Below are 24,157 nucleotides of genomic sequence, written 5' to 3' on the forward strand. Positions count from 1 at the left end.
AATAAAAAGAGACAACAACGAGCAGAGAAAAAAAACAGAGAATTAACTGAAAAATGAGCGAAGAAATGTCCACAAAGATGTCCTCATCCTGCAGACCGCTCTGGTTCTACAGAAATGTCCACAGTTCTTCAAAACATACAAAACAAACAAATAAACAAACAAATAAACATCCCACACAAGAAATACCGGCAGTTTCATAAAAGTCCCCACTATGTTAGGATGGATTAGTTTTTCAAAGCTACAGTTATGAACAACCTTTAACCTGCTGCCAGGCATGGAGGAGGCAGTATCATGCTCTGCAGAGGGCTTTCTACAAGAGCTTCTGGACTGGTTCATGTTTGGTTCCAGTCTTGGTTCTCCTGGTTTTGGATGTGATTTAAAGCTGGTTCAGGATTTATTTGACTCTGGATCTGGTCCTGGTTTAGGACTGGTTTAGGACGGTCTGGGGAAGGTTTTGTCTCTTTTTTTTAGGAGTAGTTTATGTTTGGTTTTGGTCTTGTATTGGTTTTTGACTTTTTAGAATTGATTTCAGAATGTTTCTAGGACTGGTTTACAATTGGTTTTAGGACCAGTAAAGGACTGGTTTCAGACTGCATTTGGGGCAGTCTATGGAGTATTTTTAGGAGTAGTTTAGGTTTGGTTTTGGGTTTTGTACCAGCTTTCAACATTTCAGGACTGGTTCCAGACTCTATTCTGACTAGTTCTGAACTTTTTAGGACTGGTTTAGGTTTGATTTTAGTCCTGGTTTTAGAGTTTTTTAGAACTGATTTCATGTCTCTAGGACTGGTTTACTTGTTTTAGGACCAGTTAAGGACTGGTTTCAATCTGTATTTTGAGCAGTTATTTGAGTATTTTTAGGGGCAGTTTAGGTTTGGTTTTGGTCCCAGTATTAGATTGTTGTTGTTTTTTTTTTGTTTTTTTTTACTTTTTTAGAGCTGTTTCAGACTTCTTCTAAAGCTGGTTTCAGTTGTGGTTTTGGACCGTCTTGTCTCTTTTTTGCAGCTGGACCTCACAGGGATGGAAAAATAGGAGTCTGTCAGAGAGCTGAGGCGTGTCCTTAGTCTGCTGTTTGTGGAAACTGAAAGTAAAACAGAAGATTTCTCAACACGAGCAGATCAACAGCAGTAAACAGGTAAAGTTTTCCTCTTTTAGCTCCTCTGACGGTCAGGATCCGGCAGCTTGGTGTGTTTCTGAGAGTAAAATCCAAAGAACTGAAATGAAGTTGAAATGAAAGTAGACGGTGACAGAGGAACGCAAACTCCAGAGCAGTTAATGACGTGCTTTAAAGCTGTTTCTGAAAAATATGTGATTATTTGTGTGCAGTGAGCTGAGGTTAGTCTGTGGTTGAAGAATTAAAACTCATGAAACAGTCAGAAAATATTGTTTTTGCTTAAATTCGGTCCTTGTTTTCTCCTCCACATCTACACACACGAATCAGAAACAGAACTGCTGAGTCATAGTTGAGACTGAAAGTCAGTTTTCCTCTCTAAACGGTTTCTGGGGTTTTTATTTACTGCTGTCTCATTTCCCTGCACCTCCATGGAAGCAAACATTTTTTTATTTTACTGAGCTGAATATAGCTGGAATGAACACTTACTGTGGAAAAAATGAGTGACTCAGCGTTGGATATTTTACTTTTTACATCTTTAATTTGTTTTTGTCTCCTCTTTGCTCTGTGGAAACACTGCCTGCAGTTCATCTGAAAGTAGTCACGGCTTCAAAATATTCAGTATATTTTTACAAATTAGAGATAGAGACAGAAGTAATGATAAATGTTATATAGCTAATCAATATGTTTATATATTTTATTCTTTTTTTAAAATGTGAAAATTTCTGCTGTAATTACTCAAGATATCCCTCATTTAAAAAATAATGCTCATTAATGTAAAATTAAAGAACCAATACTTGTGTTTCTGTTAATTGTCACAAATTCTGCCTAATTTTATAAATATATATACAACATTAAAGTTAAATTTCAGTTTAAATTTAACAGTTTTTCCTGTTAAATAAGAAAGCAGAAGAGATATTTCTGAAATTCTAATATTTTTTTATAATTATGAAAAAGTTTTCTTTAAATTTAAAAATGTTATGGTCCTTCAAAGACATTTTTTAAGCATTAGATGTGAAACTTACAGTCTTTTTTAAAACTGTGTACATATTTTTTGTGTGTATTTTAAATATAAAAAATCAAGATTAAAAGAAACTTTTCTCCAAAATGTATTCGCTTTCCAAAAATATCCCTAATTTATTTTAATTTTAAAAAAACGGTAATGTAAGGGCCAGTGGTAGGAGAAATATTCTTGTACTTAAGTAAAAGTGGTAACATTGTTGAAATAAATCCTCAGATTCAGATTACTTCTTGAGTAAAAATATTTGCATCAAGATATATTTAAAGCACCAAAAGTTGAATTAAATTAATCATCGTGCAGAATGATTTATTGTTCTGTAATAATTTCTGATGAATTCATGTTTTTTATTCTACAGCTGCTTTATTTATCTTTAGAGAAGTGAATGACTCGTTTTAAATGATGTGTGTGCAGTTAGTCTGTAGTTGAAGCATTAAACTCAGTCAGAAAAGAGGAATTTAAGTGCCGCTTGTGTATAATATTTTCACGATATAGTAAAAATCTGTATATATGACAAGGTTCTATATATATATATTCATTGTTTTTACACATGTAAATATCTTTCATTGAACATAAAAAGTGATCTCAGTGTAAAATAAAGTCTGGAAGCTGTATTTTAACCATCCAGACCTCTTGTTCCTGGTTTTCCTGCTCCAGATATGACCTCGGCCGGCGGTTTCCGATCCGAAGAGCATCTCCGGTGTTTAATCTGCCTGAACGTTTTCACCGAACCCGTCTCGATTCCCTGCGGTCACAACTTCTGCCGGAGCTGCATCACCGACTTCTGGGCCTCCTGTGACGTCCATCACTGTCCGCTGTGCCACCAGACTTTTGACAAAACCCCACATGTGCGAGTCAACCAGGAGCTCAGGGACGATGTGGAGGCGTTTCAAAGAGCTGATGGTAATGCTGCTCAGTCCTGGAAGGTTTCCTGTGACCTCTGCAGGCGTAGAGCCCTGAAGTCCTGCCTGGTTTGTCTGGTCTCCTACTGCGACGAACACCTGCAGCCTCATCAGTCGGCTCAGGCGCTGAAGTGGCACAAACTGATGGAGCCGGTGGAGTCGCTGAAGGATCGGGTCTGCAGCAAACACAACAAGCTGAAGGACTTCTTCTGCAGGGAAGACCAGATGTGCATTTGCGCAGTGTGCATGAAGGACGAACACGCCACGCACGAAACCGTCGCCACACAGGACGAGTCTGTGGCAAGACGAGCCGAGGTGATGCGGATGAAAGCCAAAGTCGACCGCGATGTGAGCGACAAGATCACCAAGGAGGAGATGATGCAGAAGTCGAAGCGGCACCGTCTCCTCATGATGCAAAAAGCTAAAGCAGAAACTGAAACGTGCTTTGTTTGGGTGTTTTTGTAGGACAGTGGAATCATCTGAAAGCAACAACAGTCACTAAAATGTCTTTAAATCGTGTTGAAGTCACCAACAGCTGAGATCGTGCAGATACTAACTGTACTCTCCTTTTGTTCGGGGTTTTAAATGTGGCTGCAAAGACTTCAAGGTGTCGAACTGGCCTCCAAATCTTAACCTTAAACTGATCCAGCAACTGTGATAGTCTGAAGGTAGAGTTTTAATGATGAACAGAAGTTTCCATCCACCTGTAAAGACCACATATGCCATGGTAGTCTTTAGTTCCAATGACTTCTAGAACTCTGGAATCATTGAAACTCATGAATCTGTCACAAAAGCAAACCTGTACTTTAGTTCTTTCATAGATTTATTAATGGTCTTCTGGAAATATGACAAAATCTTTTGGGTCAAAAATATACAAGCAATAATTATCAGTTCTGTTGATGTAGAAAGTCGTGTTAATCTAATGTTCTTAGTTTTGTGGCCTCTTAACTTCTCATGAGTGATTACAATCGACTCCTCTGAGCCAGTTTAAACAGAACCTGTTTCATCCACTCATTAGACTCAAACACTAAAAGCAGAAAAGCTTTTTTTGTGATGAGATCTTGATTGAAAATAACATTTTGCTCGTTTCTAACCCACAGGTGCTTCGGCGCTCTGATTTCGTCGATCAGGCTCAAAAAGGTGGAGCTGATGAAGCTGCTGGAGGAGAAACAGGAAGCAGCAGAGCGGCAGGAAGAAGAGCTGATTGGACGCCTGCAGCTGGAGATCGATAGCAAACGCAGGATTGGCGCCAAACTGGAGGAGCTCTCAAACACCAAGGATGACTTCCAGCTGCTGCAGGAACTCCCGTCTGCTTCCTCGTCTTCAGCCTCAACAAGCTTCGACACCAAGGTCCAAAGTTTCCTGCAGGTGGAGGCCTTGAGGACGGCGGTGGTCAAGACTGAGGAGACGTTCAACCAACAAATGGAGAACATCATGATGGACCTCAAAGGAGACAAACCGATGGATTCCCAGACTGTGTTCGATGATGAACTCGGGAGAGTCCAGCAGCAATACGCAAAAACAGTGACTCTGGACGCCAACACAGCTCACCCAGCTCTCATCGTGTCCCCGGACAGGAAGCAAGTAATGGATGGATTCCAGAAGAGGAAAGTACCCGACAACGTCTCCAGGTTCGACTGTCTCCATTATGTCCTGGGAAATGAAGGCATCTCCTCCGGAAGGTTCTACTATGAAGTCAAATCCATCAGCAGACAAACCGGGTGGGAGGTTGGAGTGGTGAGAGAATCAGTCAGCAAGAAAGGCATCAATTTGTCCCTCAGCCCTGAAGATGGATGCTGGACGTTGGGTTTGTACTGGGGACAGCTTCAGGCGAACACCAACCCTCCCAAGATCCTGTCTTTGTCCAAAGACCTCGACAAGATCGGTGTCTTTGTGGATTACGAAGGAGGGCTGGTTTCTTTCTACGACATCAACGCTCGAGCTCTGATTTACTCGTTTACTGGATGTGTCTTCACAGTTAGGCCAAAAGTTGAGGAAGGTTTTGGAAACAATCTTTTTCAATTCAGACGGCCATGTTGCACCGTCAACTCAGTAAATACCAAGATCTACCCGATCTTCAGACCGAGTTTTTATCCTCTACAGATCACTGCTGTCAGTAGAGGAAAATAGTGATGTGGGTTGCCCAGTTTCTGTTCTGTTCTGTGGAGATTTGTGATCTTTGGTTTTAGTTGTAAATCGTAAAGCTCTGAAGTCGCTAAAGGAATAGTCCTGCAAGATTCTTAAAATTTCAGGTTCTGGACAATGGTCAGTTTCATGAAGACTTCATGGAGGTTTATTCAAGGGCTAGATTTACACCAAAAATAAGGATCTACCCAATATTCAGACTCAGATGGGAGAGTTTACCATCACTACAGATCACTGCTGTCATCAGAGGAAAGTAGTGATCCGGACAGTGTTCTGTAGAGACTTACATTGATGGTTTTGTAGTCTTTGGTTGTAGTCGTAAAGCATAAAGCTCTGAAGTTGGCTCAGGTGCAAAAACTGATCCACCTTGTAGAGTCACTAAAGGATCGGTTCTGCAAGATTCTTAAAATTTCAGTTTCCAGACAATGGCTCCAGATTTGACTGACTCGATTTAAGATTCAATGTGGGCATTGAAGACACACTGTAAAAAAAAGCAACAACAAAAAAGTAAGTTTTCTTATGTTTACAGATGTTTTTCTTCATTTTATTTTCTTACTGTCAACAATTTTTTTCCAGACAGGACACAAATGTTGTATGATGGACAAGAAAGGAATATTTTGATTAAGTTTCCTTTTTATTTTTAACTAAATAAATACTTTAGAGCATAACGGTGTCTCAAATTTACTACTAAAATGAATAAATAATTATATTGTATTATATTATGCTATCATTTGTGATGCATGTTATTTTATCAGTACACAAACGTTGTGGTCTCACTTATTTTTTCTGAATGAATATATAAAGTTGTGCCATTTAACAGGTGATATAATTGCACAGACTTTGGGCATTTTGCCATCAACCATCATGGCAGTTTTCTGTCCCAATCGAAGGTCAGACTCTCTCTCCCCTCTGATTGGACAAAAGACTATATGCCCCGCCCCTTTCTTGCTTCATGTGGTCTCTCGCTGCTGTGACTGCGTCTCCTGCTCGTCACTCAAACAGCAGCCAACCAATCGGACGCCTTTGTCCTTTTGACTCGCGTCACACACCGGCAGCGAGCGCTAATATCCAAGATGTCGGCTACCTCCGTGTTCCCCATGTGTGTGCGGGCAAGCCGGGGCCTCCTGCGGCTCCGGAGCGGGGCGGCGGGCGCCTCGACCCCGGCAGTGGCAGACATCATCCGGACGCTGTCCACGGACAAGTCTCCGGCCTCGTCGGGCGGTGCGACGGGCGGTCTGGCTCAGGCTATCCTCCAGGAGAGACTCCAGCAGCAGCAGCAGAGTCAGGTGAGGCTCGCCCGCTGGAGGCGTTTGATTTATTGAGAGGAGCAGGCGGGATGGGCGGGTACACCGCTGCACCGTGGTCCTAAGTTGAAACCCCGTCCACCTGAGCTGCCCCGTACACCAAATCGAAGTCGTTTTATCTGACAGCTAGCTTAACGTTATATCTAAATATTCACCTGAGAAATGAAGATAAAAAACAGAATTAAATATTTATTTATGTCATTTGTGGCGACAGATGTCCGCTTCAGAGACGTTACATCTCAGCCTGTTGGCGCCGCGTTAGCGGTGTGACGAATGAATGAACGTGAGATTACGGTGGCTAACAGGTTAGCCGGCTAACGTTAGCATACATTAGCATCGTCAGTTTGGATGCCTGAGCCAGTTAGCATCTTTAGCACACAGCAGCTACGGTAATGTGTGTTTACTAGCTGTGGTCGTTAGCATGAAGCTAGCAGGGGCTCGTCTACTGGTGATGTTTCCTTCACTAAGCAAACAGCCTCGGTTTTATCTGCAGGACCCTCAGATAAGCTCCCAAGGTTTGTTTGGTCTGAAGGTCAGAACAGATCCCGTCCTCCCCCACTGTCCCCCCCACTGTCCACCCAGTGCCCTAGTATCTAGTGTCTTAATGTCCACTGTCCTCCTCCATGTCCTCTGCTACTGTCTTAGTATCCAGTGTCTTAGTATCCACTGTCCTCCTCCTGTTGTCTCTCCTCCCTTCTCTTCTCCATGTTCATACCAAACATCACATGTGACTGAATTTCTGCTATGAAACTTTTTATTTTCAGGTAATTTCCTGTTTCACCTCCTTATTTGGTTCTACTTTCCTCTAATTTATTATAATAATGATTTTAATAAAGGACTGAACGGGTCAGTGAGACTCCCAGAGCTGTATTTAGACATGTTTTAGAGGATAAGATCAGGTTTCATCAATCCCACACCGAGGAAATTCAAACCGCCTCCCTGAACCACATGTTTAGTATTTATGGTTTTATCTTTTGGTTGGATGTTCTTCAGTGAACCTGGAGCAGCTCACATGTGAACCAGTGTGACGTGTTTCTGTGGTTCAGTTTCCTCCAGCAGTTTCTGTTCATCTGAATAACAAACATTTTGTTTTTACGTCTGAATACAAACTCAGCGCTCGGTTTAGACAGTCGCCAGGTCTCCGCGAGCGCCGGGAATCACGGCAGGTTGATGACATCATACAAAGTGGCTGCCTCCATGAAGAAAACATGACAGGCGGTTCAGCTCAATCGAGCGCTGCAAACTCATGAACAAGAAGATTAAATAGAGGAAACAATAAAAAGATGTTCCAGTGATCTTTTCTTGGCTTTGAGGCCTCAGTCGATTTGTTTCTGCAGCTGTCTGAGAAGTTCTCTGTCCATAGTTTGCATTTCATTAGATATTTGCAGGATTTTCTTCATGTTGGCGACACCAGACATCCTGAACATTCATGTTTAATATTTTATTATATTCAGACTGCATGGGGACAGCAGTATAAATAGCACAGCTGTAAACTGTAATAAATAAAAATGAAAAAATCAGTTAAACAAAATGAAAATGTTAAACGGATATAAAACGGACATTTTGTGTTGATTTACAAACAGTAAAACAGTAATTTTACTGTCAAACGCTGTCAAAGAGTACAGATTTTTGATGTGGTCAATATTTGCAATTTTTTATTTACTCTTTACACTTAACATGTAAATTAATACTTGCTTCTGCATTTTTAAAAACTATTTCTTTTATTTTTAATTGTCTGTAATTTAACCAAGCAGGGAAAATGTTACCAATTATCTTTTAAAAATGGTTTTCATATACATTAGTTTTGTTTTGGATAACAGCAAATCTCTGCAAAATAAAAGTATTATTTGTTTTCAATTTAGATAAACTGTAACAAAAGAAAACTGTAATTTTGTAGTCAGACATTAAAAAAATAACTTGTTTAGAAAATACAGATTTTTATTTAGAGTTGGACTTCTTTTTTTATTTTTTATGGTTAACATGGAAATGAACTTTTTTTTGTTTGATGTGTGTTGGTATTACTTTTAATTTAACAAAGACAAATTATTTACTGTTTTTAAATGCATTAAATGCTTAATTTTTCTCCCTAGAACAGCAAATATCTGTAATATATATTTTTTATTTTTATATACAATAAATGTAGTGTTATTTTACAGTCAAGTTTCTTTAAGAAATAGTTTTTTACAGTTCACATCTAAATTAATGTTTTTTCTTTGATTTTGCTTAATGATTCTGTAACTCAACAACAATTCTGTGACTTAACTTGTAATGATGTTGTTTTCATGCAGGGCCAGCCTCCGCCTGAAGGAGGCGCTGGAGAGAAGGATGGGGAGCAGACGGAGGACAAGAAGCAGAAGGAGAACACGGCGTATGCCAAGAAGATGGTGCTGAGGCTGGCGGGCCTGATGGGGGTGGGAGGGGCGGTCAGTATCGTCTACATATTCGGTGAGTTCCTGCTGAAAGCAACAATTCCACCTTAAATAAACGTCAGTCGCTGCTCTAAGTTTTAACATTTTTAAATTTTCTGTTTCTAAAATGAAGCTGCTTGTGTTTTTACTCCACCAGTCCAGTTCAATAAATAAATAAACGACATGAATCAGACACTAAACGACACGTCAAAACTGCAGAAAATATTGAAATAAATACAGCAAAGGGGACTAATGCACATCCTGTTTCGTAATTTTAAAATACAAAACATACATACCTGAAATATTTCAACATTATGTAAAATATTTCAAATTTATGTAAAATATTTTTATTTCATGAGAAATATTTGTTTTTTTATATTTCAGTTGTATGTAAAATGTTTCAATTTCATGTAAAATATCTCCGTTTTTTGAGAAATATTTTTTTATTTCAATTATATAAGAAATATTTCTATTTTATGTAAAATAATTCAATTTTATGAAAAATATTTATATCTTATTTAAAATATTTCAGTTTTCTTAAAAATATTTTAATTTCATGGAAAATATTTCAATTTCATGAGAATAAATACGGAACAAATAAAATTATTTCATGACAGTATGGTTTTCCTCTGACCTGTCAAATAAATTTCAGTTAAATTTTTTTTTAAATCTCTCACCTGAAATTGAAATACTTTACATAAAATATAAATATTTCATTTGAAATTGAAATATTTAACTTAAAATTAAAATATTTTACATAAAATTTAAATTTTTCATGTAAAATTAAAATATTGTACATAAAATATTGCACATTAAATTAAAATATTTCAGTTTCAGGTAAAATATTCCAATTTTAGAAATAGAAATTAAAATATTTCTACTAAATCCGATGCATCTTAATCGCCCTGAAGCCTTTAGATTCTGTTTCAGGTCATTTTTTTCGTCTAAAAATGAATTTAAATTCTTTCTTTTGTGTTCAAAATCCCCAGTTTGTGACTTTTTCTGCTAAACTTTTTGTTTTTTCCTTCTTTAGGTACGAATTCTGTGGACGAACAGGGAAACACGGTGAGTTTATCTGAACCTGTTGTCACTTTTAACCCTCCAGGTGTGACTTTACTCACCTGAGCAGCAGTAGCTGTTAGAGCCTCGTTTAGCGTCTGTGTGGTATTATGGGATGTTGTGGAGGACGAACTCTGCAGGCGTCTGAGTGATGGTGGGACAGGAAGCAGCACACTTATCTCACCTGCTGGAGGGTTCACGCCTCTTTGTTCTGGATTTACTCTTATAATTGTGCACTCTGGGATAAAAACTGTTTGCTTTTTCCTGCATCGGTTTGTGAAGTCTTTTGTCTGGAGTGACAGTGTGTGATAAAAAGTGTAGAAATATCAGAAAAACTCAAAACTCCACTGAAGGGACTTTTTGTAGCTGCTAGGTTTATATTTTGAACAAAAGTACAGAAAACCTGATTGATTCGACCTAATTGCATATTTTAGTTCCTATTCGATCAATAATTTAGTGGAAAATCCTGGTTATTTTGGACTTATTATCAGTATTTTATCAAATTATCAGTATTTTATCAGGTTGTTATCAGTAGTCTATCAGGTTATTATCGGTATTTTATCAGGTTATTATCGGTATTTTATCAGGTTATCTGTATTTTATCAGGTTCTTTTCTGTATTTTATCAGGTTCTGTATTTTATCAGGTTATTATTGGTATTTTATCAGGTTATTATCAGTATTTTATCAGGTTGTTATCGGTATTTTATCAGGTTGTTATCGGTATTTTATCAGGTTGTTATCGGTATTTTATCAGGTTATTATCTGTATTTTATCAGGTTATCTGTATTTTATCAGGTTATCTGTATTTTATCAGGTTCTTTTCTGTATTTTATCAGGTTATTATTGGTATTTTATCAGGTTATCGGTATTTTATCAGGTTATAATCAGTATTTTATCAGGTTATCGGTATTTTATCAGGTTGTTATCGGTATTTTATCAGGTTATCATCGTTTTTTTATCAGGTTATAATCAGTATTTTATCAGGTTGTTATTGGTATTTTATCAGGTTATCGGTATTTTATCATGTTGTTATCTGTATTTTATCAGGTTATCGGTATTTTATCAGGTTATTATCAGTATTTTATCAGGTTATTATCTGTATTTTATCAGGTTATTATCGGTATTTTATCAGGTTAGTATCGGTATTTTATCAGGTTGTGTATGGAGTATTTCAGTGACTTTGTTGTCAGACCAGCAGGTTAAAGGTGTCGATCTGGAAGCTGTTCCACTTCAAAGGCACACTTCTGCCTCATTAGGACCTTTTTATTAGGACATTTATGAGGAGCTTTTATTGTGACGAGATGCGTTGATGCTTCCTGCTAAACCTCCTCCGTCCTGGAAGCCGTTGACCCGAGAAAAAAACCCAAAATGACCTCAAACGGGATTCATTTCTTCTTCTCCTACTCCTCCACCACTTTCTTCTTCTTCTCCTCCTTCTCATCCTACTCCTTTACGTTATATTACTTTAGTCAGTTTTGGACAATTTTATATGACTTTGGACAAGTTTTAGGTTATTGTAGACACGTTTTGAGTCATTCTGGACGGTTTTAGACTGACAGTGAAGTGCAGCATGGCTCAGAAAGGGTGAACAGAGCAGCAGGTTGTTGCAGATCCATCCAGCACGGGGAAACATCTTTCTACTGATGATGAACAGAGTAGAGAGGAAAAGTCTGGATAGGCTGGAAACAGCAAAATATCAGCAATATATGGAGATGAGGCGTGAAAGGACACGAACACGACACAAGTCAAGCAAGAGGAGACACCAGATGACAAAACAAGAGACAAAACTGTCCCACAGACAAATAAAAACCCAAAGCAAGACGAGACAAAAAAACGTGATTTTATTGATATTCAGCTGGTTTGTCAGAGCTGGAGGTTGAACAGATGTTTGTGGTTCATGGTGCAGTTCATGTTGACGTCCAGCAGGTGGAGTCCTTCCACTGAGTAAAAACCAACCTGCTGGTTCTGGTCCGTTAATCATCCGACCAATCAGATGGTTTTTATAGCTGTAGAGTTTAATGAAGACTTTTACCTCCATCTCTAGAGGATCCTCACTCTAATCTGAATATTCGGATTCAACATAAATATTCAGATCTGGATATTCAGGTCCAGACTTACTTTTTTGTTGTTTCATGTCTCTTTCATAACGTTTTACCTCGTTTGTTGGTTTGAGTCTCGTTTGTGTCGTTTTGTCTAATTTTTTGAGTTGTTTGTCTAATTTTGTGTCTCTTTTTGTCTTGTTTCGTGTCGTTTGTCTAAATTTTTTGTCATTTTGAGTTTCGTTTGTGCTGTTTTGTCTAATTTTGGATCAAAAACCAGATTTATTCTTCAGACTGTGGCACCTGGATGGCTGTAAAACGGATTTTTGTTTCAGTTTTTGTTGTTTTATGCCTATTTTTTTGTGTTTTTTTTCGCCATATTTTCTGGTTTTGTGTCTGTTTTTTTGTTCCACTTCTGTTGTTTTTCTCATTTTTTGGTTGTTTTGCATCTTGTTTGTCTCTTTTTTTTGTCTCATTTTATAACAAAAACCAGATTTAATCTTTACATTGTGACACCTGGATGAACGTAAACCGATTTTTGTCCAGTTTTTGTCAGTTTCGTGTCATTTCTTTGTCGTGTTTTTCTCATTTTGTTTCATTTTTGTGTCATTTTATGTCCTGTTTATCTAATTTGTGTCTTTTCTGTCTTGTTTCGTGTCATTTTTAGTGGTTTTCTGTATCATTTGTCATTTTTTGTGGTTTTCTGTATCATTTATGTGGTTTCTTTCAGAACGTTTTGTCTCCTTTCTTGTTTTTGAGTGTCATTAGTCGTTTTTCAGCTTCATGTTCTTCTGTTTAACCACCAACAGAATCTATTGATCAGCTGTGTTTTGTCGTCACCACGCCCAGAAACATTTACTGTCAACACTGATCAATGGATGGATTGATTATCGGCTCCGTTTGTGCTGATTTTAATCTTTATTTATGTTTTTTTTCTGACAGATTCCAGACGAATTCGACAGAGGTGAGTGTGAACACAGGTTTTATTTCTCTCGGGCAGCGTCTCTTTGTGTTGTGTGTTTTTTATTTTCTATTTTACGGTTTTAAACGGATCTCATGTCGTCTTTTATGGTCCTCTAAGTGTCGCTTCAAGGACTGGATCTGCCCTGTGCTTCTTAGTGACAAGTTTCGGTCGGATTTTCCAGTTTCATGAGTCATTTTCAGTTGTTTCTGTTGTCAGGAGATTCTCAGAAAAAGAGATTAAGTCCTGATCAGGCGGCTTTTGCTCAAAGAAAGTGTAAAATATTCGTCAGTTGGTCCTGACGAGCTCTACTTTGTGCAGAAACAAACCCATAAAAGCAGTTTTACCAGTTTTTAAGTGTCCCTTATCAGGTTTAAACGCAGTATTTGTCGGTTAGAGCTTCTCAGAGGAGCAGATTAAGAAATCGATCGACTTAAAGGACTTAACACCCAGACAGATTCACTTTATTTCAGTGCAGATGTGTTCTAGTTAAAGCTTATCTGTTTAAAATGCAAAATTTTCTTAAATTGAAGATTCGTTGGTTTTGTTTTCCACCATAAACTGTGGAGTGTGAGTTGAACAAAACTTTGTTCATCTTCAGTGCAGAAATTGTTAAATTTGTGGAATACTGAAGAGATGAATCTGTAATCTGTGGTTAAAACTCCACTATTTATTGACTTTCTTTGGATTTTGTTGACTTTATTAGAATCAAAACCCAGACAGACCGACTTTATTTTAGTGAAAATGTGTTTTAGTTGCAGCTCAGCTGTTAAAAATGTCAAATATTCTTTTGTTCAGGCTTCTTAAAATGAAGATTTGTTGGTTTTCTATCATTGTAAACTGAATTTTTTGGATCATCAGTTGATTGAAGCAGACCCTTTTTCATCTTCATCGTGTAAGTTTTGTACTTTAGGTGGTGAATTTGTAAAATAATGAGGAGATGAATCAATGATCTGTGGTTAAAGCTGCACTGTTTGAGCTTCAGATTGATTTTCTTTGGATTTGTCGCCTGGTACAGGCTGAAAACCTCCAACAGAGCGACTCTGTTTCAGTGCTAATGTGTTCCATTGTGTGTGTTTGGTCCACGTGAGTCTGGTTTGTGTGTTTTTATTGACGTGTTGGCAGCGCTGCCTTTGAATGATGGATGGCTGGCTGGCACTGCCATCCATTCATCCAACCATCCAACCAACCATTCATCCAACCATCCAACCAACCATTCATCCAACCAACCAACCATCCATCCAACCATCCATCTAACCATCCAACATCCATCTATCCAACCATCTATCCAACCAACCATTCATCCAACCATTCATCCATCTAACCATCCATCCAACCATCTAACATCCATCCATTCATCCAACCATCCATCTAACCATCCATCCATCCATCCATCTAACCATCCAACGCCCATTCATCCAACCATTCATCCAACCAACCATCCAACATCCATCTATCCAACCAACCATTCACCCAACCATTCACCCAACCATTCATCCAACCATTCATCCAACCATTCATCCAACCATTCATCCATCCATTCATCCAACCATTCATCCAACCATTCATCCAACCATCCATCCAACCATCCATCCAACCATTCATCAAACAACCAACATCCATCCATCCAACCAACCAACCATCCATCCAACCATCCATCCGTCCATCCGTCCATCCAACCATCCATATGCCCCCATCCCCCAAACAAACCAAACACTCATGAATTCTCCTCCTGCTCGTCCATCCAGGAAACACTGAGTCTGGAAAGTCTCCAAAAAGTCCCACAAATCAGCAGAAACTGTCCAAAAAACCCAGAAAAAGCCGAGTTGTCACATTTAGAAGGAATATTATTCTCAGTTGAACAACCTGGGAAGTTTCCGCTTGTGTTGACGAAACTTTAGCACAAAAAAAAACAACAAAAAAACAATTAAGCTATAATTTTATGGCCACACACTGGAAAAGAAGTAATTATTATTTCTAAATGTACAGATACTCATTTGGCCTTTTGTTTCATTTTATGTGCTACTTTTACGATAAAAGTTCACGCTTTTTCTTCTGTGATTTCACAAAATATCTGTAGTTCAACAAAAATGTGGAAAATCTCTAAAATGGTGGCGTAAAATACCAAAAAAATCATAAAAAGATGAAAATTCAACACGAAATGACAAACAGCCACAAGGAAAAAATGCAAAATCAACACAAGAGAGCAATAATTAACCTAAAAAATATGAAACATGTCCAAAAAGGATCATTTTGGGCAATTTTTTGGTGATCAGTTTTACACTATTGTGGTGATTTTTTAAAAAAAAAAAATCTTTGTGTTTAGTGTTTTCCTAGTTTAGTTTAGTATGTGTTATTTCATAAATGAAATAAAACTTACTAAACTAAACTAGGAAAACACTAAATGATCAACAATCAACACAAAAAGATTAAAAAAAAAATCACAATAGTGTCAAAATGACCCAAAATCAACACAAAATGACACACAACCTTTATGAAAAAGATGAGAAAATCGCCACAAAGTGTAAAAACATGACATTAAATGACCACCAGGACTTAAAATCAAAACCAGAACTCTGTTATTATTGTTTCCTAGAAGGTCTTTAAGATCCAACGTCGGCACAAAGCTGATTCTCAGTCATAAAAGTGAGACATCATTTAAGCTAGCATCGATCTTCTTCCACGTCTGAACGGATTCTGATCGCCTGCTGTTTCCAGTAATCACTGATCAATACCGTCTGTCTGCTTCCTTCATCCATCATAAACGGTCCCTGAGGTCCACTTGGTCCTACAGACCTCCATCCTCCCTCTGGACCTTTATTCTCTGGGTTTAGAGCCGGAGGAGGCGGAGCGACGTGCAGATGGATGGATTGGTTGATTATTGGCGAACAGAAGGGTGGAAGTGAAAGCAGCCGGGGCTGGGTATTGACGAAGGGATTGGTTGTATCGGTACCTGATCACCCAGCTGTCGGACAGGAAGTCATCGTACAGTCTGGAGGCTTTAAGGCTTCAGTGTGGACAGGATCAATACACTTATTGATCACTGAGCTGCTCTAGATGTGTTCATCCACTGTCTCAGCTTTAGTTTGCTGATTTGTTATTTGGGATCCAGAACTGAAATATTTTGGCTGAACGTTGAGGTTTTCATGTTTTCAGACCTGGAAAGTTTTGGATATTCTTGTCAGTCTATCTATGGATGGATCCATGTTTCTACTAACATCCAGTCTGTGGTCCACATTTCTCCACCTGCTGAGGCTCTAACATCAGTAGAACCTGATGTGAGGACAGCGTCTGTTTGAAGTCCAGATTTGGAGGAAAATGTGGGTTTAGTGTCATTTGCATTGATTTGTGGTTGTTTTTGTTTTTTGGAGCTCATTGTGGTTGTTTTTCAGTTTAATCATAGTCATTTTGATCTCTTTGTAGTCACTTTGCGTCTTTCAGTGTTTTTTTTGTCACTGGGACGTTTTTGCATCTCTTTGGGGTCATTTGACATGTTTTGCTGTAGTTTTACGTCTCTCTGTTGAGGTTTTTCATTTCTTTGCAGTTGCTTTGCGTGTCTTTTTGATCATTTTCCATGTCTTTATGGTTGTTTTGCGTGTATTTGTTGACGTTTTGCATCTCTTTGTTTTTGTTTTGTGTGTCTTTTTGATTATTTTCTGTGTCTTTATGGTTGTTTTGCGTGTATTTGTTGACGTTTTGCATCTCTTTGTTTTTGTTTTGTGTGTCTTTTTGATTATTTTCTGTGTCTTTATGGTTGTTTTGCGTGTATTTGTTGACGTTTTGCATCTCTTTGTGGTTGCTTTGCGTGTCTTTTTGATCGTTTTCCGTGTCTTTATGGTTGTTTTGCGTGTATTGACGTTTTGGATCTCTTTGTGGTTGTTTAGTGTGTCTTTGTGGTTGTTTCTTGTCTCTTTATGATGTCTTAATTCTCTGTAGTTGTATTTTAGTCTCTTTGTGATCATTATCTGTATCTATGGGTGTTTTCTTACAATTTTTTACGTGAACTTTGCTCTTTTTCTTTATAAATGTTAGTTTTACGGACGTTTCCAGGCGGTCAGCCAACACACCTGTACCTCCACCTCATTAAACATTCAGAGTTTGTGTTTTTAAAGCTCTCAGACTGTGTCTGACACTATTATTTCTTCAGAAAATTGCTCCTGTTTAAATGTGACCTCATCCCTGCTGACAGAGGGATTTTTCAGGAACATGTTTGACCTTTCTGGGCTTCTGTTGCTCAACAGCAGAGAGAAAACGGCCGGCGTGTCGCTGCACAGTCTGCTTCTAAGAAGGGATTCAGGCTTTTATTGTGAATTTCTGCCTCCAGGCTGAATGACAGGAAGTTCAGCTTTTCAGGTTTGTCTGGTTGTGAAGAAACGGCTGCAGGAAGCTTCAGACGGTAAATGTGGGGACTGGGAAATGTACGGTGAGTTACTATGAAACTGGATGTAAACGGTGGAAAAGTAGACGTTTTTAGTTTGTCAGAGTTCTTACATCATCATCACTTACTGCGAAATCACCACAAAACCACACAAATGACCACAAACAGCTGCAAAATCATCACAAAAATGTCAAAAAATCAACACGGATGAACACAGAACCACTATGAAAACATGTTAAATTACTCTTAAAAATGCAAAATCACCAGAAAAAATTAAGAACCATCCCAAATGAGTCTGCATAAAGACATGAAATTACCACAGGGACTTTTAATTAATGCCAAAAGACAAAAAGCAACCGCAAAAAAGACAAAACAACACCAGAAAACGAAGCAATATCACCACAAAAATGTAAAAACCAACCACAAAACCACACAAATTACCACAGAAACCCCTGAAATTATTACAGAAACATCTAATATCGCCACAAAAAGACGCAAAATCAACCTCAAAACCACACAACAATCACAAAAAGCAGCAAAATGATCAGAAAAATATAAAAAACCAACACATAACCTCAGTGAAAACGAGCCCAATCACCACAAACCACCAGAAAGAGTCCAAAACGACTGAACTGGTTTTATTCAGTCTGTTTTCTCCTGATTGTTGATTATTGATCGTCTCAGAGCTGAGCAATGATTTAAAGGGTCCTTCAGAGGGATGAGGCCCAATCAGGGCCCCGGGGACCCTTTAGGGACCTCTGAGGGACCAGGAGGACCAGACCTGATGAGCTTAGAGACCGGCTGGAAGGATGAAGATCCTCCTCCTCTGGGACGTGTTTTTTGGCTACAGACTCTGTTTTTGGAGCCAAGTGGCGGTATCCGTGGCGATGTGGAGGAGCGTCAGTTACCGTAGCAACCGGGAAACGCGACACCCCCTCCCCACTAAAACCCACACACAACAAAAACACACACAGCATCAGTGACGTCCACAGTGACCACCGTCCTGTTAAAAAAATGTTGATTTAATTACAGTGGGGGGAAAAAATGTAATCAAATAAATTTTAAAAATTGCTGATTTAAATACTGTAAAAAAGTAAAATAAAAACAAAAATGCTGATTTAGATACAGTAAAAAAAGTAAAATATAATGAATAAATAAAAAAAATTGCTGATTTAAATACTGTTAAAAAGTAAAAGAAAAAATGCTAATTTAAATACAGTAAAAAAACTAAAATAAACAAATAAATAAAAACATTGCTGATTTAAATACAGTAAAAATTAAAATAAAACAAAAAATGCTGATTTAAATACAGTAAAAAAAACTAAAATAAAAGAAATAAATCAAAAAATTGCTGATTTAAATACAGTAAAAAATTAAAATAAAACAAAAAATGCTGATTTAAACACAGTAAAAAAAAAACTAAAATAAAAGAAATAAATCAAAAAAATGCTAATTTAAATACAGTAAAAAACTAAAATAAACAAATAAATAAAAAACATTGCTGATTTAAATACAGTAAAAAATTAAAATAAAACAAAAAATGCTAATTTAAATACAGTAAAAAAAAAGCTAAAATAAACAAATAAATAAAAAACATTGCTGATTTAAATACAGTAAAAAATTTAAAAATGCTGCTTTTAATACAATTAAAAATAAGAACAAATTAATAAAAAAAAATGTTCTGGTTTATATATAGTAAAAAATATAAATAAAAAGTTTGCTGATAAATGCAGTAGAAAAATAAAATAAAAAGTGCTGATTTAAATACACTTAAAGTAAACTAAAATGAAACAAATAAATAAAAAATTTACTGATTTAAATAAAATAAAACAAAACAAATAAATAAATAAATGCTCATTTATATACAATAAATAAAACTAATACATAGAAAATATGCTGATTTAAATACAGTAAAAAATAAAACAAATAAATTAGTTATATGCTCTCTTTTTGGGTGTTTTTATCTCATTGTGGTCACTTCACGTCTCTTTTTGGTGTTTTCTTTGTCTTTTAGTGTTGGTTTTGCATCTCTCTGTGGTTGTTTTTGGTCTCATTGTGCTCATTTTGCATCTCTTTGGTCATTTTTGTTTCCTTGTATTTGTTTTTGTCCCTTTGTGATGTTTTTGCATCTCATTTTGGTAGTTCTGTGTCTCTTTTTGGTTGTTTTTGGCTCACTATAATGGTTTTGTGTCTCTTTATGGTGGTTTTGTGTCTCTTTGTGGGTGTTTTTTTTGTCGCTCTGTGCATTTTGTGCGTTAACCTTTTCCCCTGTGCTCCACACCTCTAACCTCCTTTCTGTTTTCCGTCTTATGTTCATCTCCTCCCTCCTTCGGTCCTCCATGCTGCTGTTTTCTCCTCCCTCTCCCTTTCTTTTCTTTATTATCGTCTTATTGCCGCCCTGAAAGGAGCTGTTTTCCCGCCACAGTCAGGAGTGGTTCCTCTTTTCCAATCGGTTTTATTGGCGGCGGCTATAAAAGCTCTCCGATTCTGTTTCCAGGTGAAGTTTTAAATCGTTGACCTGATCAAATTAATCAGTCGGTCTTTTAAAAGCCAACAAAGGGTTTAAAATTGGCTGAAAGAAGCTCAGTTAAATGAGATGTTTTCAGCCTCTGCCAGGTCACTTTGCCCTCTGACTGGGCTGGAGATGTTTCAGATCACAAACAGTCAACATTTCCACAACATTCCTGTTTTTTTCTTCTTGGTGTTTACGACGTGAGAGAACGTCAGCAAACAGGCCTGGCAACAAAAGGGAGAAATTAAACCCCGACAGGCTGCAGATTTCAGTCCTTAGAGGCTGTTGTGATCCACAGAAAGCATGTTGTGGTGCAGCGTTGATGGTTCGATTCCCAGGTAGCTACCTCTTAGCCGTTGGCGTAGCGTTAGCCACTGTTCCAGTTTGTCAACAAGAGATTCTTCTCTTCTCAATATCACCACAAAAAGATGTAAAACCATTGCATAAAAATGAGCAAAACCACATAAGATGATGTGAAACTTCTGCAAAAAGATGCAAAATCACACATAAAAGATGTGAAATCACCACAAAAATGCACAAGTCATCGTGAAAAGACTCGAAGTCGCCCCAAAAAGATGCAAAATCATCATTGAAACATGCAAGAATTATCACGAAAAGACACAAACGTGAATCTTTCACAAAAATATGCAAAATCACCAGAGAAGAAGCAAAACCACCACAAAAAGACGTGAAACTTTCAACAAGATGATGCAAAATCACCAGAAGAGGTGAAGTTACCACAACAAGACATGGTCACAACAAAAACACAAATCATCATGAAAAGACTCAGAATCAACAAAAAAATGATCAAAACCACCATCAAAACATGCAAAGTTACCACAAAGACACAAAACCACCACAAAAAGACGTAAAATCAAAACAAAAAGACATGAAATCTCCACAGAAAGATGTGAAATCACCACAAAGACAAAAAAGCACCACAAAAAGACATGAAATCACCATAAAAGATGTAAAATCACCTCAGAAAGACGTAAAATCACCAAAAAAATACAACATGAGCATTAAAGCGTGCCAAATCATCACAAAAAGAAGCGGAGTTTAGGCAAAAAGATGAAATATCCCCTAATAAAGATGTGAAATCCCCACAATCACAACAAAAACACACAAGTCCTCACAAACACATGAAATCATCGTGAATATTGGCAGCTGTAAGCAACCCGCTACAGTGATTTATTTGATTAAAGAAACCGCGGCTCGTTTCCAGCTTGGAGCTCTTATTTGGTTCCGTTTGGTTGGTTTGCTTAGCGTCTGCTGATCTCTGATTGGAGCGTAATGCAGGTAAACTACGTAAACCTGTTTCCACCAGTGAACAGCCGGTAAACCCAGACCCCAGCTCTGTTTACATTGGCTCCACCCGGCAGGTTGTTTGGCCCACATCGGCCCACCCAGGTCGGCCCGGAGGAAGATGTAAACAGAACCGACCCGACAGCTCGACGGAGTGAGGCCTCTGGGACAAAGAGCCGACGTTGACTCTGAAAGGAAGACCGTTGGACAGATGAAGAAAGACGAGGACGAAGCAACACGTGACCGGCAGGAATCCCAAATATTTCACAACCAAACCGCCACAGATCTGCAGCTTTGAAGTTCATTTTACACCGGTTTGGACTCGTTAAATCCACCATAAATTAAATTAAGTTTGAGGTTTCTTTTACTGGTTCTGAAGAGCAAAAGTTCAAAACATGGGTTTGGGTTGGCAAAATGAACACAAATAAAGGTGAAATGACCGCAAAAACACCAGAAGGAGATTAGAAGTCACTAAAGAGAAGCAAAATGAACACAAACAGATGCAAAACTAGCACAAAACACGCCGAGACGCGCGACAACTCGGCGAGACACAACAACACGGCACATACCACAGATTTCTGACCAGCTGACGTCAGGCTGCTGCAGGTTAAACGTCGTCTTCACCTCACCGTGGTGTTGTTGTTGTTGTTGTTGTTGTTTTAACACCAAAAATGAGCTCTGAAAATCTGAACAATAGTCCAGTTTTAGAGCTTCATGCAGCCAACGCTGTTAAAACGCAGGCAGAAGAAAAACACATTGGAATGACTCGAAACTGGTCCAGATAGACTCAAAGTTGGGCCAAAATGATTGGCAGATTGACTTGAAACTTGTTTGAAATTACTCAGAATTTGTTTCAATGGATTTGAAATTTCACCAAAATTAGCAAAAATGGCCACAAATGACTTCAAAATGGTCCAAATAGACTCATATTTGGTTCAAAATGATTGAAAATTGTCCAAATTGACTTGAAACGTGGTCAGACTGGTAGAAATGTTTTAAATGCTATGAAACTTTTCTGAAATGATTCAGCATTTGTCTTAAATGACTTCAAACGTGGCCAGAATTGGCAAACATGGTCGCAAATGACTTAAACTGGTCCAAGTAGACTCACATTTGGTCCAGAGTGACTAAAAAATGTGCAGATTAACTTGAAATGTGTGCAAGGTTACTAATCATTTATCCTAAATTAGCAGAAACTTGACCAAAATTTGCAAAAAATTGTGAAACTGGTCCGTATAGACTCATTTGGCCCAATAGTACTGATAATTTGTCTTAAATGACTTCACGCTTGTCCGCTATCAGTAAAAATGGTCACAAATGACTTGAACCTGGTCCAAACAGACTCATATTCAGTCCAAATAGACTCAAAAATGTGTTGATTGACATGAAATTTGTCCAAAACAACTACTAATTTGTCCAGAGTGACTCAAAATTGTGCAGAATGACTTGAAATGTTTCTAAAATTACTAATAATTTGTCCTAAATGACCTAAAACTTGACCAAAAATAACAAAAGGGATCACAAATGACTTGAAATTTGAACAAAACTAGTGAATAAAACGGTGGCATCCTGTAAAGAAAGTGACCTTCAAAAGGTAACATTCTTTTTAAAATAATGAACATTTGGTGGTTGTGATCAGGAATAATGTTGTTTTAAAAAAATATAACTCAGTGACAGTTTAAAATAATCTTAATAAATGACTGTTTTATGTCAGTGTTTTTAGATATGGGCATTTTTATCTTTAAATTCAGTTTTCTTCACTTCTACCACACAGATTAAGACGTTTAAAGGGTAGATTAGCTGCGTCTGTTTTTACGCCTCCAGCTTCCTCAGGACTCCCTTTGGCTCCGCCCCCTTTCATTTGTTTACGGTCTGCACGCGTGCAGAAGCGTCGGCAGATGGCTTCCTGCTTCAGCACGCTGCACTGAACTCTGGGGGATTGAGTCTCCGGGGAGCCGCCTGTTTACAGACGGAGCCGCTCATTATTAGGCGTCCATTTGCAGCAAAGAGCCCCACGGCCTCATGGGAAACGGAGTCTTTGTTGTTATGAGTCATTAGCTGGGCGTGACGGCGGCAGCATCGTCTGATCTCCACGTTATCGATCAGCTCAGAGGCTGCAGGTCCGACCAGGTGACTCTTCTGGTTGCCACGGTGATAATCAGCTGTCATCAGTCTGACCAGTCAGATAAAAGTCAGTGAGCACCGAAAACCAGTCAGTGTAAGTTTCCCTGTTTTGTGAGTAAATTGTGATGAATGCTTTGTGGAATTTGACTTTTTTTTTTTACAGTATTTAAATCAGGAAAAATGCTTGATTTTATTTATTTATCTATTTTCATTTAGTAAATATTTGCTGCTATTTGAAAGAAAAAATTAAGTATACTAGCGATTAAAAACATTTAAACTTTATTTAGTAAAATCCCAGAAAGAAATATAAATTTACACGTTGACTGTTTAAAAAATTAAACAAAAAGCCAGTGAGCAGATGTAAATTAAATACATGCAAAAAATAACATTTTACAGTTAATACCTCATAAAATCACAGAAAAAAATAATTTTATGAAGTAAATTGTGATTGTTTATAAAATTGTGACTTTTTTAGACTGTATTTAAATCTTTTTTATTTATCTGTTTTTCTTTATTTTTATCTGATATTTGCTGAATTTTGAAAAAATATTCTGGATACTAAAAATAAATTCTAAATACTTTTTGTAGTATTTTTAAAATAAAACCACAGAAAGAAGTCCAAATTTGCACATTTGCTGTTTTAAAAAAATAAACAAATCGAAAAACCTTCAACTCTGTAAAAAGTCTATTTCTATAATTAGTAATTTGCTCTCATTTGATCATAAAATTACTCTTTTTACTATATTTAAATATTTTTGTGCAGATATTTGCCATTATTTGGAAGACAAAATGTAAATGTCATGAATTAAAAATGGTAAATACATTTTTAAACTGTTGCTTCATAGTAATATCAGGAAAATATTAACATTAAATATATTTTTACACATTGTCAC

At 37.5% G+C, this 24,157-nt stretch overlaps 2 protein-coding genes across 2 annotated transcripts in view; both read left to right on the plus strand.

Moving 5' to 3' along the window:
• Positions 1-88: 88 nt before the first annotated feature.
• On the plus strand, positions 89-6,082 carry LOC110956631 (E3 ubiquitin-protein ligase TRIM21-like). Its single transcript, XM_022202244.2, has 3 exons — positions 89-1,132; positions 2,784-3,468; positions 4,129-6,082. The coding sequence occupies exons 2-3, from the start codon at positions 2,786-2,788 to the stop codon at positions 5,156-5,158; spliced, it is 1,713 nt and encodes a 570-aa protein (XP_022057936.2). The 5' UTR covers positions 89-1,132; positions 2,784-2,785; the 3' UTR covers positions 5,159-6,082.
• Positions 6,083-6,192: 110 nt separating this feature from the next.
• Positions 6,193-24,157, plus strand: part of timm50 (translocase of inner mitochondrial membrane 50 homolog (S. cerevisiae)) — a 35,821-nt gene continuing 17,856 nt past the window's right edge. The window contains exons 1-4 of the mRNA XM_022202245.2: positions 6,193-6,459; positions 8,766-8,922; positions 9,919-9,950; positions 12,927-12,948. Of these exons, the coding sequence (XP_022057937.2) occupies positions 6,247-6,459; positions 8,766-8,922; positions 9,919-9,950; positions 12,927-12,948 (424 nt within the window). The 5' untranslated portion in view covers positions 6,193-6,246. The remainder of the gene's footprint in view (positions 6,460-8,765; positions 8,923-9,918; positions 9,951-12,926; positions 12,949-24,157) is intronic.

The sequence above is a fragment of the Acanthochromis polyacanthus genome, chromosome 13 (assembly GCF_021347895.1).
Source record: "Acanthochromis polyacanthus isolate Apoly-LR-REF ecotype Palm Island chromosome 13, KAUST_Apoly_ChrSc, whole genome shotgun sequence".
Taxonomy (NCBI): Eukaryota; Metazoa; Chordata; class Actinopteri; family Pomacentridae; genus Acanthochromis; species Acanthochromis polyacanthus.

What these genes read in the sequence shown, in the direction of transcription:
- LOC110956631 (XM_022202244.2), top strand. Translation starts at nt 2,786, where the DNA reads ATGACCTCGGCCGGCGGTTTCCGATCCGAAGAGCATCTCCGGTGTTTA. An exon ending in GCTAAAGCAGAAACTGAAAC is followed by an intron (nt 3,469 to 4,128) that starts GTGCTTTGTTTG and finishes TCTAACCCACAG; the next exon opens with GTGCTTCGGCGCTCTGATTT.